General features: G+C 47.2%; 2 protein-coding genes across 3 annotated transcripts in view; one reads left to right on the top strand and one right to left on the bottom strand.

The window, feature by feature from the left end:
- The window catches only part of LOC126531456 (uncharacterized), a 227,145-nt gene that overhangs the window by 151,457 nt on the left and 61,811 nt on the right, over window positions 1–13,877 (bottom strand). The window lies entirely within an intron of this gene.
- Window positions 1–13,877, top strand: part of LOC126531450 (glycerol-3-phosphate dehydrogenase, mitochondrial-like) — a 35,037-nt gene that overhangs the window by 15,846 nt on the left and 5,314 nt on the right. Inside the window, exons 3-8 of the mRNA XM_050178977.3 lie at window positions 3,168–3,281; window positions 5,259–5,438; window positions 7,075–7,359; window positions 7,963–8,241; window positions 9,802–10,224; window positions 11,479–11,787. Of these exons, the coding sequence (XP_050034934.3) occupies window positions 3,168–3,281; window positions 5,259–5,438; window positions 7,075–7,359; window positions 7,963–8,241; window positions 9,802–10,224; window positions 11,479–11,787 (1,590 nt within the window). The remainder of the gene's footprint in view (window positions 1–3,167; window positions 3,282–5,258; window positions 5,439–7,074; window positions 7,360–7,962; window positions 8,242–9,801; window positions 10,225–11,478; window positions 11,788–13,877) is intronic.

The raw sequence follows: 13,877 nt of genomic DNA on the forward strand, positions 1-13,877 counted from the left end.
AGATTACACTGACCACAGCTACACTGATATTCGACGCAACTTTCGCTTGGGCATCGCGGTTGGAATAATCTGGATAGACGTACGTACCGCACGCGTTCCACTCCATAACAGCGCCAGTTCGCATTAAGTAGCTATCTCGTAGCCAAAGCTGTTCATTCCATGTGAAGTCACAGTGAGCATTCGCTTCGTCTTTATGCTGTAGAGATTCGGTGTGTCCTGGCTATCGCTTTTTTACCACTTGTCTTGCTTGACATTCATCGTGCTTGATAGACTAAACGTATTAGGTTCGAGCTAAATGTGCTCCTATACCTACACTATGAAAAAGAACAAAAAAAGACTCACAGAATCGCCTTCTGCCGTCATAGTTAACGGACAACGCGAAAAGTGGGTGCCTTTTGTTCGCAAGATGTACTATATGTTTTGCAAGTAAACCGCGCCCCTGCGGTCATCCGTATCAGAAGCTTCCAGCCGATAGCCCCCATAAACGTCACAAAACAATATTCGGCTCTGTTACACACGTGCCACACCGCGATGACATGGAAAATGACATTAAGTAAGCACCGTTCTAAATTTTAGTGCTATTTGGGCAGTGGCATGCGGAAGAGCCTAATGGGATTCGTCATAATTACTTTCGCTACAAAATTCATTCACCGCGCGACTCATTGATTACGCATTCTCGAAGACGTTATTTCAGCAGACTGGTACAGGTCTACTTCATTTGCAGTATATGGCCGCCCATCCAGTTAAAAATAATTAATTTATAACTCTCTGCTTACAATATGCTCTGAAGTCGGAAAACAAATCGTAGCTAAGCTTACAATAACGTTCGGCATGTTGCGGATAAGACTGAGGACAAGCAAAACATTTGGTTCCATTATAACTAGCTTAATCGCACTCGCAGCCTTAAGATACGGCTTCCTATATTTTACTGTTGTGTTTAGGGCCTTACTGAAGGCGGGTCTTATTTGTACGCAGTTTAATTTTTGAAAATATTATTCTGTCACTGTCGCTTTCATAGCACAGGTTGTATCATCACCATTGTACCAAATGTGCTAAGTTCAATACAATATTTGCATGTGGTATTGGTCCCGAAATTTTCGTCAGAAAACTTGAGACAGTCAACCACTTATTGCTTTTTTTTTTGTACTGATAAGGTATAAGCATAGATGTGCTCACAGCAAGTATACGATGAGGACACTGTTTTCTATAGGAAGCGTTTGCAAGCGCAGCCGGTAGGAACATATATGCGCCGCCGTAATAGTCAACAATAAATGATTACGCAACTATACCACGATGTGTTACATAGAAAGAAAAACGAGACAAGCAGATTGTTTTCCCGTCACATATTGCGTATTTGCCATAGCAACAAGCTCAGTTGTTTTATGAGATCACCAGCGTAATAAGGGCGGCCGCAGTAGCGTTGCTTATCACTAGGAGCCAAGCTTCGAGGCTTCAAGATGCAGGACCGAGCCATGATTGACGTTACGCAACGAGCAACAAGGCCCTCTGTAAACGACCTTCCAGCGCACAATTTCGACGGCAAATGAGCGCACCTGAATGTAATCCGCTCGGCTGGCAAGTGGAGCGTTGCATTTCCTTAAATGTAATTTCTTTGTTTTGTGTGCGTGTGTGTGCGTGCGTGCGTGCGTGTGTGTAACAACCCGACCAGTGCTGAAAGAAAAGTGAAAGGTCACAGGGAGCGGAAGGTGTCTTTTGGCGTTTTTATGACTTATTTATTACCTTAATTACGTTACATAACACAGCTGACGAAAAGCAAAAAAATAAATAAATACCGTGAATAAGAAAAACAACCATCGAAGTATTTTACATAAAGGAAGCCCGGTTTGGTACAAGCTAATGTGTTGGCGCCAATTACATATAATATTTTTTTTTGCATGTAAGTTGTTACATTCGCTGGAGCCAGGAAGGTAATGGGCTCATCTGCTTGTTAACCTCGATGAACATTATGATCACATTTCGAAAGTTATTATACAGAAAGAAAATGCTGATGTCGGTGGCCTTGTAAACGGTCAGGCGTTTCCATCGTACGTTGTAGCGTCGCAGAAACATAGCGATGTCGAAGAGTACACCGCCCCTAAATTTGCTCTTGCTTGCGAGGCAGTGCAGTCATCTCGAACAAGCGAGCTCCCATTTGGGCGCTACTGTAATGCGGAGAAGCCTCCCTACGTAATTGCCGACACAAGATTTGTTCGCTCTGTACGTTACTCGTAACACGAGCGCGTCTGATAAAAACCTAGCAAAGAAATTTGCCTTTAACGACATTCAAGCCGGCTTTAGATGCGCTCGTGTTCTGCGTTGCACTTTTAGCAGATCGACCGCTACGACTAGTGAAAGTTTAGGCTTCTACGCAGGTATACAAATGCACTTTTAGCAGATAGCGGATATTCAAAGTCTTTCCTATCAGGCTGTTTAGCCGATTCTGGCAGATTCGTATCTTTGTTTTAACGAACTCTTTTCAATGAAAGTGGGGACGTTGTGCATTCTACACTGCCCCATTAGTGTAGCGATGTGCGTTCCCCTGATCCCATTAGTGCAGCGATAAGCAATGCCGGATAAGTTTGAATACTTCTTCCCACTGGCACCGCAAAAGGCTATACCGTTCAATTATATTTAAGAAAACAATTTATCTGACGCCAGTCGCAGTTCAAGTTTTAATATTGTTTACCATCTTGCGTTATTTAAGGCGTGTATCTCTTTTTCCATTCATCTCTAATTTGAATGCGGGCTCCGGGGTCGGAAATCAAACCTGTGACCCACTCAGCAACAAAACGCCACTGAGTTATCGCGCCGCGCGTGAGTACTTGTAATAGGCCGGGGGCTGTACATGTTTTCCTTGGTGGTTCAACACCACCAGTTGCACCAGTTTCTTTCCACATTGTTTTAACAGGACATACACATAGATATGTTCCATCTCTAAACACGGCATTTCGTAGTTCCGTCGCCACTAGCTGTTTATGCCACTTACACGATCTTTATTTTGATTTTATTCTTGTCTCAGTTTTGTTTTGTCGTTTATGGTGACGATTCGCGCGGATGTTCAAGTTTCGGTGCGTCTTTTGTTGCTGCTCGTTGGCGGTCTGATCTGAGACTGCACTCGGTGAAGGCGTCCATGCAAGATAGAGTATCGTGAATGTATAGCCTTGCAGGACTTCGGTGCTGGGGCCAGCACACGTGGCTGCAAGCTTCTGCCTGCAACAGCGCGTGGTTACAGCGAGCCCATGGTGCCGTTCCACTTGAAATTGTTCAAGGGCAACCATCAGGTAGGTCAGTTGACCATCCGATTGAAAGCTTTGAACAGTGAAGAAATCAAACGCTAGATTCACAAAACTTAAGTTCACATATAGGTGTGCTGTTTGTGAAGACTGAAATTGAATTGCGCAATCAGAACGGTCACGTCTTTCTGCAAATTCTTTTTCTATGCCCACCTCCATGCACTTACTTTTTTTTTTCAATTATACTTTGAAGTATACTTGAAGAAGTTGAGATGGGGAGCGGAAGGAATGTGCGCGCACGGGCGTCCGTTCCAGTCCTGCCATTCGATTTCACTCGTGTTACGCAAAAAAAAAAAAAAAAATTTAATTATGGGGTTTTACGTGCCAAAACCACTTTCTCATTATGAGGCACGCCGTAGTGGAGGACTCCGGAAATTTCGACCGCCTGGGGATCTTTAACGTGCACCTAAATCTAAGTACACGGGTGTCTTCGCATTTCGCCCCCATCGAAAATGCGGCCGCCATGGCCGGGATTCGATCGTGTTACGCACAACAGCTCACTTTTGGCATTAGTTAATTTGACACTCGCTATTTCGAAGATAGGTTGATGAAGTTGCACAGTGATCTTAGATGGCTTCCATGTGAAGATATGCGTACAATGTTATCAGAAGCTTTCACTGTTTTGATATTTATACAGATGGCATTCTGATCAGAAATACGCTAACATTTTTGTCACGCTAAGGGTCCTCAATTGTAATCGATAGTTTAATTAGGAAGTGCAGGAAACACACGTAAATATCTTGGAAAATATCTACAAAGGACTCCACAGTTATCTCAATTCTCCACAAGAAAAGTGGGAAAATACCCATCAACAAGAAGGGTCAGGCAAGGGGACATAATCTATACAATGCTATTCACTACATGCTTAGAAGTATTCAAGCTATTAAACTGGGAAAGCTTACCAGTGAGGATCAACGGCGAATATCTCAACAACATTCGCTTTGCAGATAGCATTGTTCTGTTCCGCAAAACTGGGAATGACTTGCCACAAATGATTAAGGTTCTTAACCGAGAAAGTGTAAGAGTGGGTTTCAATATTAATATTCAAAAAACAAACGTAATGTTAAATAACCTGGCAATGAAACAAGAATTTGTGATCGCCAGTCAGCCTATACAGGCTGTGCAGGAGTAATTTTATCTAGGTCAATTACTGACAGAGATTGAGAAGAAAATATACATAATAACAAAAATTGGTTGTAGTACATACGTCTGGCATTACCAAATCCTGACTGGGAGCTTACCACTGCCGCTGAAAATAAAAGTGTACAATCATTACATTCTACGGGTGCCAACATATCTGTTAGGAACGTCGAGATTAACAAAAATAAATGCTCGAGAAGAAGTTAAGGACCGATCAAACAGCAACGGAACGAAAAATGTTAGGCGTAGCGTTAAGAGACAGGAAGAGAGCGGTGTGGATCAGAGAGCAAACGGGGATGAATGGCCGATATTCTAGTTGACATTAAAAGAAAAAAAAAATGGAGCTGGGCAAGCCATGTAATGCATGGGGCACATAAACGGTGTACCACTAGAGTTACAGAATGGGTTCCAAGGGAATGGAAGCGCAGTAGGGGACGGTAGAAAATTAGATGGGGGTGATGAAATTAGGAAATTTGCAGGTGCTACTTGGAATCATCTAGCACAAGGCAAGGTCAATGGAGATTACTGGGAGAGGCCTTCGTCCTGACATAATAATAACATGACGGTGATGATTGTGATCATGACGATGACTGTGATCATGTATCCTCGAACGTAGCACCCTTGGTCATCTTAGCGCAACTTTCGCAAGAGTCGCCAAGGTCTGCTTGGTGTAGCACGTTTTAAAACCTTCATAGTACTGCCGTAGATGGGCAGCTGGGATAAATACGCTGTCTGTCATCGCGTAAATGGTCCTCCAATATGAAGACCGTGGTGGCATCAATTCAAGTAATCTATTACAATACATCCGGAAATACCCTCTCTCAGGCGATCGAAGAACGGCAGGCTATATTCAACTCCGCGCCACACCTATGCCACCCGGTGTCCGTGGTGATGCCGCTCTACGACTGGCGCAAGGCACTCTCGGTCTGGTTTTATTTCAAAACCCACTGGTACATCTTCAGCAAACCGAACCTCAACGATAACCGCTGGCTCAGCAGCGCCAAGGTAAATGAACCGAGAAATGCTGTAGACATTCTTCTTTTTTTCTTTTTTCGCTCAATATGTGCCACCTGTTGTGTCGGAAGAGGTTATCCCTATGTCTCTATTTCTTTTCATTGACAGTCTGTTGTATATCGACCAATGTCTAAAACCCCAATTTTCACTGTTCGCGCTTCACGCCGCGACAACAATGGCCTTCCTATCGACAGTCACTTCAGAGACAAATTTTGCCCGAGAGTATATCATCATCATCATCGTCGTCGTCGTAGCGTCGTCGTCGTCGTCATCATCATCATCATCATGTTTTATTTTCACCAGTAGACACACGAAGTGAAAAAAGGAGAACAGGAAAGAAAGCCGAAATTTCTTCGACTTGACAAACTCTGGTCTCCCAGACAGACAGCGGAGACAGACACCGCCCGTGTCGTTTTTGTGTTCTCTTCCGCTGTCCCTGTCTTTATTTGCGGTCAATATGATATGCAGTAAACACCAACTAGACCAAACTGAAGTTGTTCTGGAGACAGCGGAGGGGCTGGTGCACCAATACAATAGTTAATAAAGTGTTGACCTAACAGAATTTTAAACCAGGTACATGTACATATTTTCATGTTATTAAATAGAAGCTGGTTCTAATACAGTTGTGTAGAATAACGCCCACTAAAATATTACAATTTCTTATCTTGCATGTTATTATTTTTGTAATGTCTTATCCTACATACCCTATACCCATGATCGTTTCTCGCTGTTATAAGGCCGCTTGGATATTCTTACCGGTCCAACACATAAAAGCTCGCTGCAGGCTGCGTGGATCACAAGTATTGCTACTGAATTAAAGGCATGTTATAGACAGACGCAGCGTTGGCCAGTATTGATAACAAATTGTGCCCTTACAGTGTCTGTAGGCGATTGTCGCCTGTGTGTGGATGACCGATATATTTGTACTCCACGGGCTAGTAGAGTTATCCTCGCCGGACAACACGCCATCCCACTGCGTCTGATGAATTATCTAATCACACTATTTTACAACCAATAACTTCCACCTCCGTTCATTTTTAAAACGTGACTTTCGCAGCTGCACAGTGCATGTCACAGTCATCGGCGCGATGTGACATGCCAGTTTTTCAGGTTGGTGCGACACGAAAAAGGCACCTACAAAGGCAAGGCACCTACAAATCTCTCATTTCGGAGAGAACTTGTGGGTGGCTATGAACAGTTGCGGCATGCTGAACAAATAAGTACTTGCGCCGAAAGCTGACCAGGCTGGATCATAAATAGCTGGGATGGATCAAGAAAGCCCGCTGCAGCCTAAGTTTCCTGCGCAAAGCACTTTCTCTCTCTCGTGTATTCTTTCGTTACACATTTCTTTCATATATCTCCCCTCCTCCCATTCCTCCGCCTGTTCTCGAAATCAAAATACTCTGTTTTCGAGTGAGGCAGTCACAGCTCACGCGGTCACATACTTCTCTTTTCCCACCAGCTTGCTTTTCTCTTCTTTTTTTACAAGTTGTAAATAAAAAATCAGTCAATCAATCAATCAATCAATCAATCAATCAGTCAGTCAGTCAGTCAGTCAGTCAGTCAGTCAGTCAGTCAGTCAATCAATCAATCAATCAATCAATCAATCAATCAATCAATCAATCAGACGCAGGAGTTGCTGCCCCTTCTGCGCAAGGACAAGCTGGTAGGGTCCGTGGTGTTCCGCGAAGCCACCATTGATGACATTCGCATGAATGTGGCGCTGGCACTCACAGCCGCACGCCACGGTGCTGTTGTCGTCAACCACGTGGGATGCAAGGGCTTTCTCAAGGATAAATTCGGTCGCCTACGCGGTGTTGTTCTGATAAACAAGCTGACCGGAGAGAAGTGGCCTGTGCGTGTAAAGTGTGTCATCAATGCAACGGGGCACAGTGCAGACTACCTTCGGCAGGTGAGAAAGGAACTTGCTTCAGCGAAAGTTCGCGGGGTGAAGTGTTGCAAAGTGATGTTCACTTACTGACCGAGTCAAAATAGATAGATTGCTGTGGAGAAGCCCACGCGAGTGACCTGTTGACATTAAAGCCGAACGAAAGCCTATCAAATATTCATATCTTAACTGACGTCTTGCATTTTTCTGTCTTTTCTTACCTCGTTGTCATCAGAGAACGGGTAAGAGCTCCGAAACTTCATTCTACCCTTTCGACTGTCCTGGTGAATGACTGCGTTTGTTTCATTTATCCTGCAAGGGTAATAATCATTCGAGGGTCTTATCGCAGCTATACAGGATTGTCATTTGTCCCGCAACCATTGGCAGAGTAGAGGTCTGCCCCTTTATCTTATCAAATCATCTTTAGAAGTTCCGTTGAAGCTAACGCCGCTGTTATAGAACACAGTGTTCGAGACGTCCTGTGCAAGCAATTATAGCCTTGGAAATGAGCTCGTGGGCATTGTCCGAACCGCATTGTATTTATTACCTCAATTTTCAACACGGGATTCTCCCTGTGGCTCAGTCTATACTACCTCAGCCTTCTACTGCACTCTTCTACACTTGCAGGTGGACACGCCCTCGGCCAAGGCGATCGGAAACCCGGTGTTGAGCACATACATGGTTCTACCCTGGCATTTCGGCCACAAGACGTGCGCCATCCTGACGGCCACCAACAAAGGCACGCTGATCGCCATGCCCTACCAGGAGCAGAGCCTCATCTCGGGCTCACACAAAAAGCTCGACTTCACTCAGGCCGGAAGACCGACGCACGAGGCAGTCAGCAAGATGTTGCGAGACTGGAACGAGCAGCTCGACATGAACACGGTGACAGCGAGGCTCAGTGAGGTGAGCAGGCTTGCTGTCCGTCGCCGTGGTGCTCGCAGACTACGCGGTGTTTGGACGCTCCTATAGAGGATGCGACATAACGAGTCGAACAATGAGCGCTTCCATGAAGAATTCTGGCAACGCATTAGAGCGCCATGTGAAAGCCCATAAAAACATCTCCAGCCGGGGCGCTTGCGTGCACCCGACAAAAATTTGCTGAGACGGGTCGTATGGTTGAAATTTGCCTGCTGGGATCACACGCAAACATTAAGAGGGACAAGGGTCGGGGGCGGTGAGGGCAAGCAGGGCTCTTACTTGAGCCAACCGACTGAGGTCAGCCATGCTAGACACGGGCTCATGCGAAATATTTTAATCCTACATGGCGTTGTGGTCTTGTTCCGCCAGTACAGGGTTCGTGTTAAAGCGATCCGGTTTAGCCCGACTGGTGCTAGCGGGGAAGAGGGGGGGGGGGGGAGGGGAGACGAACAGCGCCAAAAAAAAAACATGGCAAGAGTATAGCGAATGTTACAAGTGACTGGGAAAGCAGGACCAATTCAGCTTTTAATAAGCCGAATTGCTTACACAAGAAGACGAAGACGACGAGCGTTAGGTTCATAGCACGTTGCGCGAGCTTGACCTCGAGGCCACTGCATATCCTTTGAACTGGATGCGCAGCGCGTGCTAGGTGTTCGAATTCCGTCGGCTGCAGAGACGCGAGCGCGCTGCCCAGGAACCGTGCACTTTGACTTGGAACTTGACAGACGGCAGTGGAGGCACGAAAAAGGTAAATTTGCGGCAACGTGGTGACATCCGCAAAGCGTCCATCTAAAGTCGAATTTAGTTTATTGCAAACATTTGCCGTGGGTGTCGGAGGTGACCGTCGCGACGCGCGCATCCGGACTTGCAATGTCACCAGTTGACAATCAAGGCAGTGAAGGGGTAGTACCGGAATCCACGATGTTCTTACATCAAATAAATTTGAGTTGGCGTTGAAGTTCGAATACGAACGCGTCCTGGAGGCTGCCCAGCGTTTTGCAGCTTTGGCCGCTGGCCGTCGATATTCCAAAACGCGCCCATACGGTCGTTGTCTTCGACAACTGACTTGGCAACGCGCCAGTAGCGCCACTATAGTGTTTGCGTAGCGGACTAGGTATGTCCTGTGCTCGATTCACAGAATTTCACTAGTGAAAACTGCTTTTGACTTGACAGGTCTTTGTCTTTCATTTCGCTCGCTACCACAGTGTGGAGCCTATCTTTACGAGAAACAAGTAGCGATGCTTTTTTGACCCGCCGTGGTTGCTCAGTGGCTTTGGTGTTGGGCTGCTGAGCACGAGGTCGCGGGATCGAATCCCGGCCACGGCGGCCGCATTTCGATGGGGGCGAAATGCGAAAACACCCGTGTGCTTAGATTTAGGTGCACGTTAAAGAACCCCAGGTGGTCGAAATTTCCGGAGTCCTCCACTAGGGCGTGCCTCATCAGAAAGTGGTTTTGGCACGTAAGACCCCATAATTAAATTAATGCCATTTTGAAAGCTTATACGTGATTTAGTGGTGATTACAGCCCGGCACGGATGAACGCAGGTGCTGTCCACGTGGACTTCCGTGGCCTCGGTGCAGGAGAGCGTGACGGGTCGTGAGAAGCCGGTGATCGAAGTGAGCCAGAGCGGCATGGTCACTTGCACTGGCGGCGCTTGGACTTGGAACCGGCTTCTGGCAGAGCGGGTCGTGGACACGGCGCTGGCGCATTGCGAGGAGCTGCAGCCCTCTCTTCCTTGCTCCACCAGGGCCATCAAGCTGGAAGGGGCCGCCAATTGGTCTCCTACTCTGTACGTCCAGCTGCTACAGAAGTACCGCCTCGAGGCAGACGTGGCCAAGCACCTGGTCGACTACTACGGCGACCAGGCGGCGCTACTGGCGCGCATGGCCGCGAATTCACGCAAGGGCTCACGCTCGCTCAACCCGGGGCAGAGGCTACTGCCGCGACTGTCCTTCATCGAGGCTGAGGTAAGCAGAGAGCACGCAAAGGTTCAGGCCCATCAGATGTACCCTGAATTAAGCACGCGCTGTTTCCAAGCGCCGGTAATTGGCCCTGCACATTTCATGGCCACCTATAACCCAGTGACTTTATTTCTCGAGTCCTATATACAAAGCTGGGTCGCCTAGCCAAGTTGAGGCAGCTGGGCGGACAATAACGCCTCGTGGGGAAGTACGAGCTTCTAATGCGAAGCATTCTTTGGCTCATTCCAGGCATATAGAGGTAGGTAGGTTCCTGTCTCACCTAGTTTCATAAAGAGGAAATGCAGGTGTCCAATGGTGGGATCGAGCCTCTCACACCACGCACAGCCGCCCGACTCTAACCATTAGGCTAGGGTTGCATGCAGTTTCTCTCATGTAAACGTCAACTAACTAACCAGGGGCGTGTGTCACTTCCACGGCATGAACTATATCGCATGTGCAACTTTCTCTGGCAATGAAGGGAAAGCTACGCAGGCAGAACGCGCACAAGTAAGAGCGCTTCTGAAATAAGTTCCACCGTTTTCATGCGCGTTAGCTTAAGCTGGGGAAGGGAGAACGTAAAAGCCGCAACATCAAAATAAAACAAAATGCACCACTGGGCGCGAAATTCCACTTGTTCTTCTGCTTTGCTCTTCTGAATCTGGGCAAATGCGAAACCGTCGCACGTGGGAGCTATATACTCTGATCCCCTCCCCCCAGTATCTGTTCGAAGGAACCGAAAGCACTGTCAAACGCTGCTGGACTGCTTGGCGCGGTAACGCAAGTGCAAAAGCTCTACCCTCGCAGATTTTCCCTCTTTTGCCACATAAAGCTGTCCTGCAAGAGTAGTTTATACATTCTTGCCACTCTTTTTCTCCTGCGTCACGAGCGCGCGAGCGTGTCAATTGCCCCCATTCTTGCCTCGTGGCAGCTAACGCTTTGAGACCCTGTGTTAGGCAGCACCGCCATCCAGGTCGGTCCAGGTCGTAACGTTTAATACCGGAGCGAAAAAAAAAAATAAACAAAAATGCCGTCGTTAAGTCGCCGTCGTCAAACTATCGTCGTTGTCTTCCTTCTGTCGTCACGCTCAGGCTCACGTCAAACACAACGGCTTGCTTTAGACGAACGCGTTAATTCATCTATAGTAACTCTTCGAAGCACGCCAAGCGGTGTTGGATAGCGAGGTATACTGTAAAGTGTTTCACATAACAGTCGGCTTCCACAGTGCGCGGGGTCAGCACTTTTTTTTTTTTGTCCGCTCAGGTGCGCCACGCGGTGCGCCACGAGTACGCGTGCACGGCGGTGGACGTGCTCGCCCGGCGGCTGGGCGTGGCGTACGCGGACGCCAACGCGGCGGAGTGCATGCTGCCGCGCGTCGTGGACATCATGGCGGCTGAGCTGGGCTGGACGGCGGCGCAGCGCGAGGGCCAGATGCAGCAGGCGACGCGCTTCCTGGAGGAGAACATGGGCCTGGCCGTGTGCCGACCCCACAGGCACGCGCCCGTGCTCAGGCTGGACTCGAACGAGTTCGGGCGACTCGTGCGTCTCTTCCAGTACCTCGACCGGCGACAGGTATCGTGTATATATAGGGTTCTGTCGCTAAGTCGCTGCACGTCATCTCGTTCAACACTGAAAACCTCGACACAGTTATCATGCTGCCGCCAGCACCGTGTTAGCGCTATATATATATATATATATATATATATATATATATATATATATATATATATATATATATATAGCTGTCGTGCGCTTCGTAAAGGAAACGACCGAACTTTTGTTTTGGACGCAAAATTTATTCTTTTTTCTTTTCTAGTCGACTACGAATTCGTTCAAAGGAGCATTTAAAGTTCTGGCCATTAGATGTGAATGTATTTCCTTGGTACACTTCGCGGCGCAAAATACATTTCTTGAAAAGGGACAGAAGAAATGAAGACGGTGAAGCGCCACTCTTCCTTTCTTCTGTCCCTTTTCAAGAAATGTATTTTGCGCCACAAAGTGTGCCTAGGAAATCTAAGCACCAACTTGCCCAAGAAGAAGTCCTTTTGGATGTGAATGTAATAGTTCGGGGCCGATTAGTTCGGGCGGTCGTTTCCCTGTTCATTGGGAACGAGTCGGGCCGCGCAGAAGCGGGCCGGCGCTTCCAGGCCTCAGCGCTTTTACTGTGGCGTTATCTCAAAACGCCACTACTACAATAGAAAGCCATGCTATAAATGGAAATACAAACATTTTGGCAGGAATCGTCTCACAATTAGTGTCGACATTAATGAGATTAGCATTCAAGCAATCCAGCGACACACCGCATTCCTAAAGACACCTTTAATCACAATCCGTAGTGGTCATTCTGAGATTTCCATTACTCAGAGGGTTCGCTACCGATTGCCCGCATCCTAGGCTTATGTGAGAATCGGCGTTAATGAATCGAAACCAAGCACAAATGTTAAATGTAAATATTATGTAAAACGAAACGCTAATGACGACAATGTTTGCCCAAAATCACGCAAATAGAATGTGCTTCTACGCGCTTCTCGGTAGCCGACTTCTTAACTTTAGCGCAACGCTCCTCGCTCAGTGGACGTTCAAACACGACGAGAAACAAAAACCAACCTCGCTCAAAGCACCCTCAAGTCCCAGTTCGTTCAATTCTTTTTCCACACTCTACTGCTCCAGTTCGGACTTCTAATTCCCTTCTTGCCTATTGCCCTGCTTGCCTATTCGGGCGCATACCCAATCTGTGGCACTTGCCAAGAAGAGGCCTATACCGAGTGGAACGTACACAGTCGTCCATGTTGTCTATATTGGGGCACATGTATTGAATGCCACGCACCCAGTGCCAATGAATGATCTTGTCCTGCTTGTCCATTCGGGTGCATGCCCCATTCTGGGGTATTGACCAAGAAAGGGCAGATTTCCCAGTAGCCTAAATTTTCATGCGGTAGCAGTTTTATTGGCAGCACACCAAAATGGCGTTAGTAACCCAAGAATGCTAATCGCATTAAAAAGACTGGTTGCACAGTGTCGCCAGCGTTACCCTCAGGACAACCACAGGCAGTCGTGAGTAGTTTATCTGATGGAAGTGAATATACCCGAGTGAGTGAGTGGACACCGGATCAGAGTGTACCCTTGAATAAGGCCCATAGCTTGTAGGCCATACGTTAGGCAACTGCATGGAAGTCGCGTGGGGACATTGTATAAGTAGGTAATTTGCGTCACTCTCTGGGGTAGCGTGTTGGACGCATATAAGCGTATGGCTAGGCAACCATCTCCAGCACCCATTAGATAATCTCTCTCCCCATCGTGTGAGAAAGCGTTTATATAGGGTGGGACCTCGAATTAGAGCGGTTAAGGCTCCGGAAGCCCTCGCGACTGTCAGTCATGGTCGAGTGCTCCGTACAATTATGTTGACTTGATGCCGGTTAACATACGTACTATATATATACATTAGTCGCCCTCCACACGAATGGTATACAATAGAAAACATTGGCAAAATTCACAAAGCTTTTCCTTTGTAAGTGATCTTTCCCATTGGCTGGGCCGCCATCGTTAACACTTTGTCCAGCATCAGGACTGGCTAGAATTTTCTCTTACGAACATTTCTAGCGTGAGAGCTTCTTGTGCATACTGGTCTAGGTCCCTAAAGACGCGCAAGTCTTGGTGGGGTA

The sequence above is a fragment of the Dermacentor andersoni genome, chromosome 5 (genome assembly GCF_023375885.2).
Source record: "Dermacentor andersoni chromosome 5, qqDerAnde1_hic_scaffold, whole genome shotgun sequence".
Taxonomy (NCBI): Eukaryota; Metazoa; Arthropoda; class Arachnida; order Ixodida; family Ixodidae; genus Dermacentor; species Dermacentor andersoni.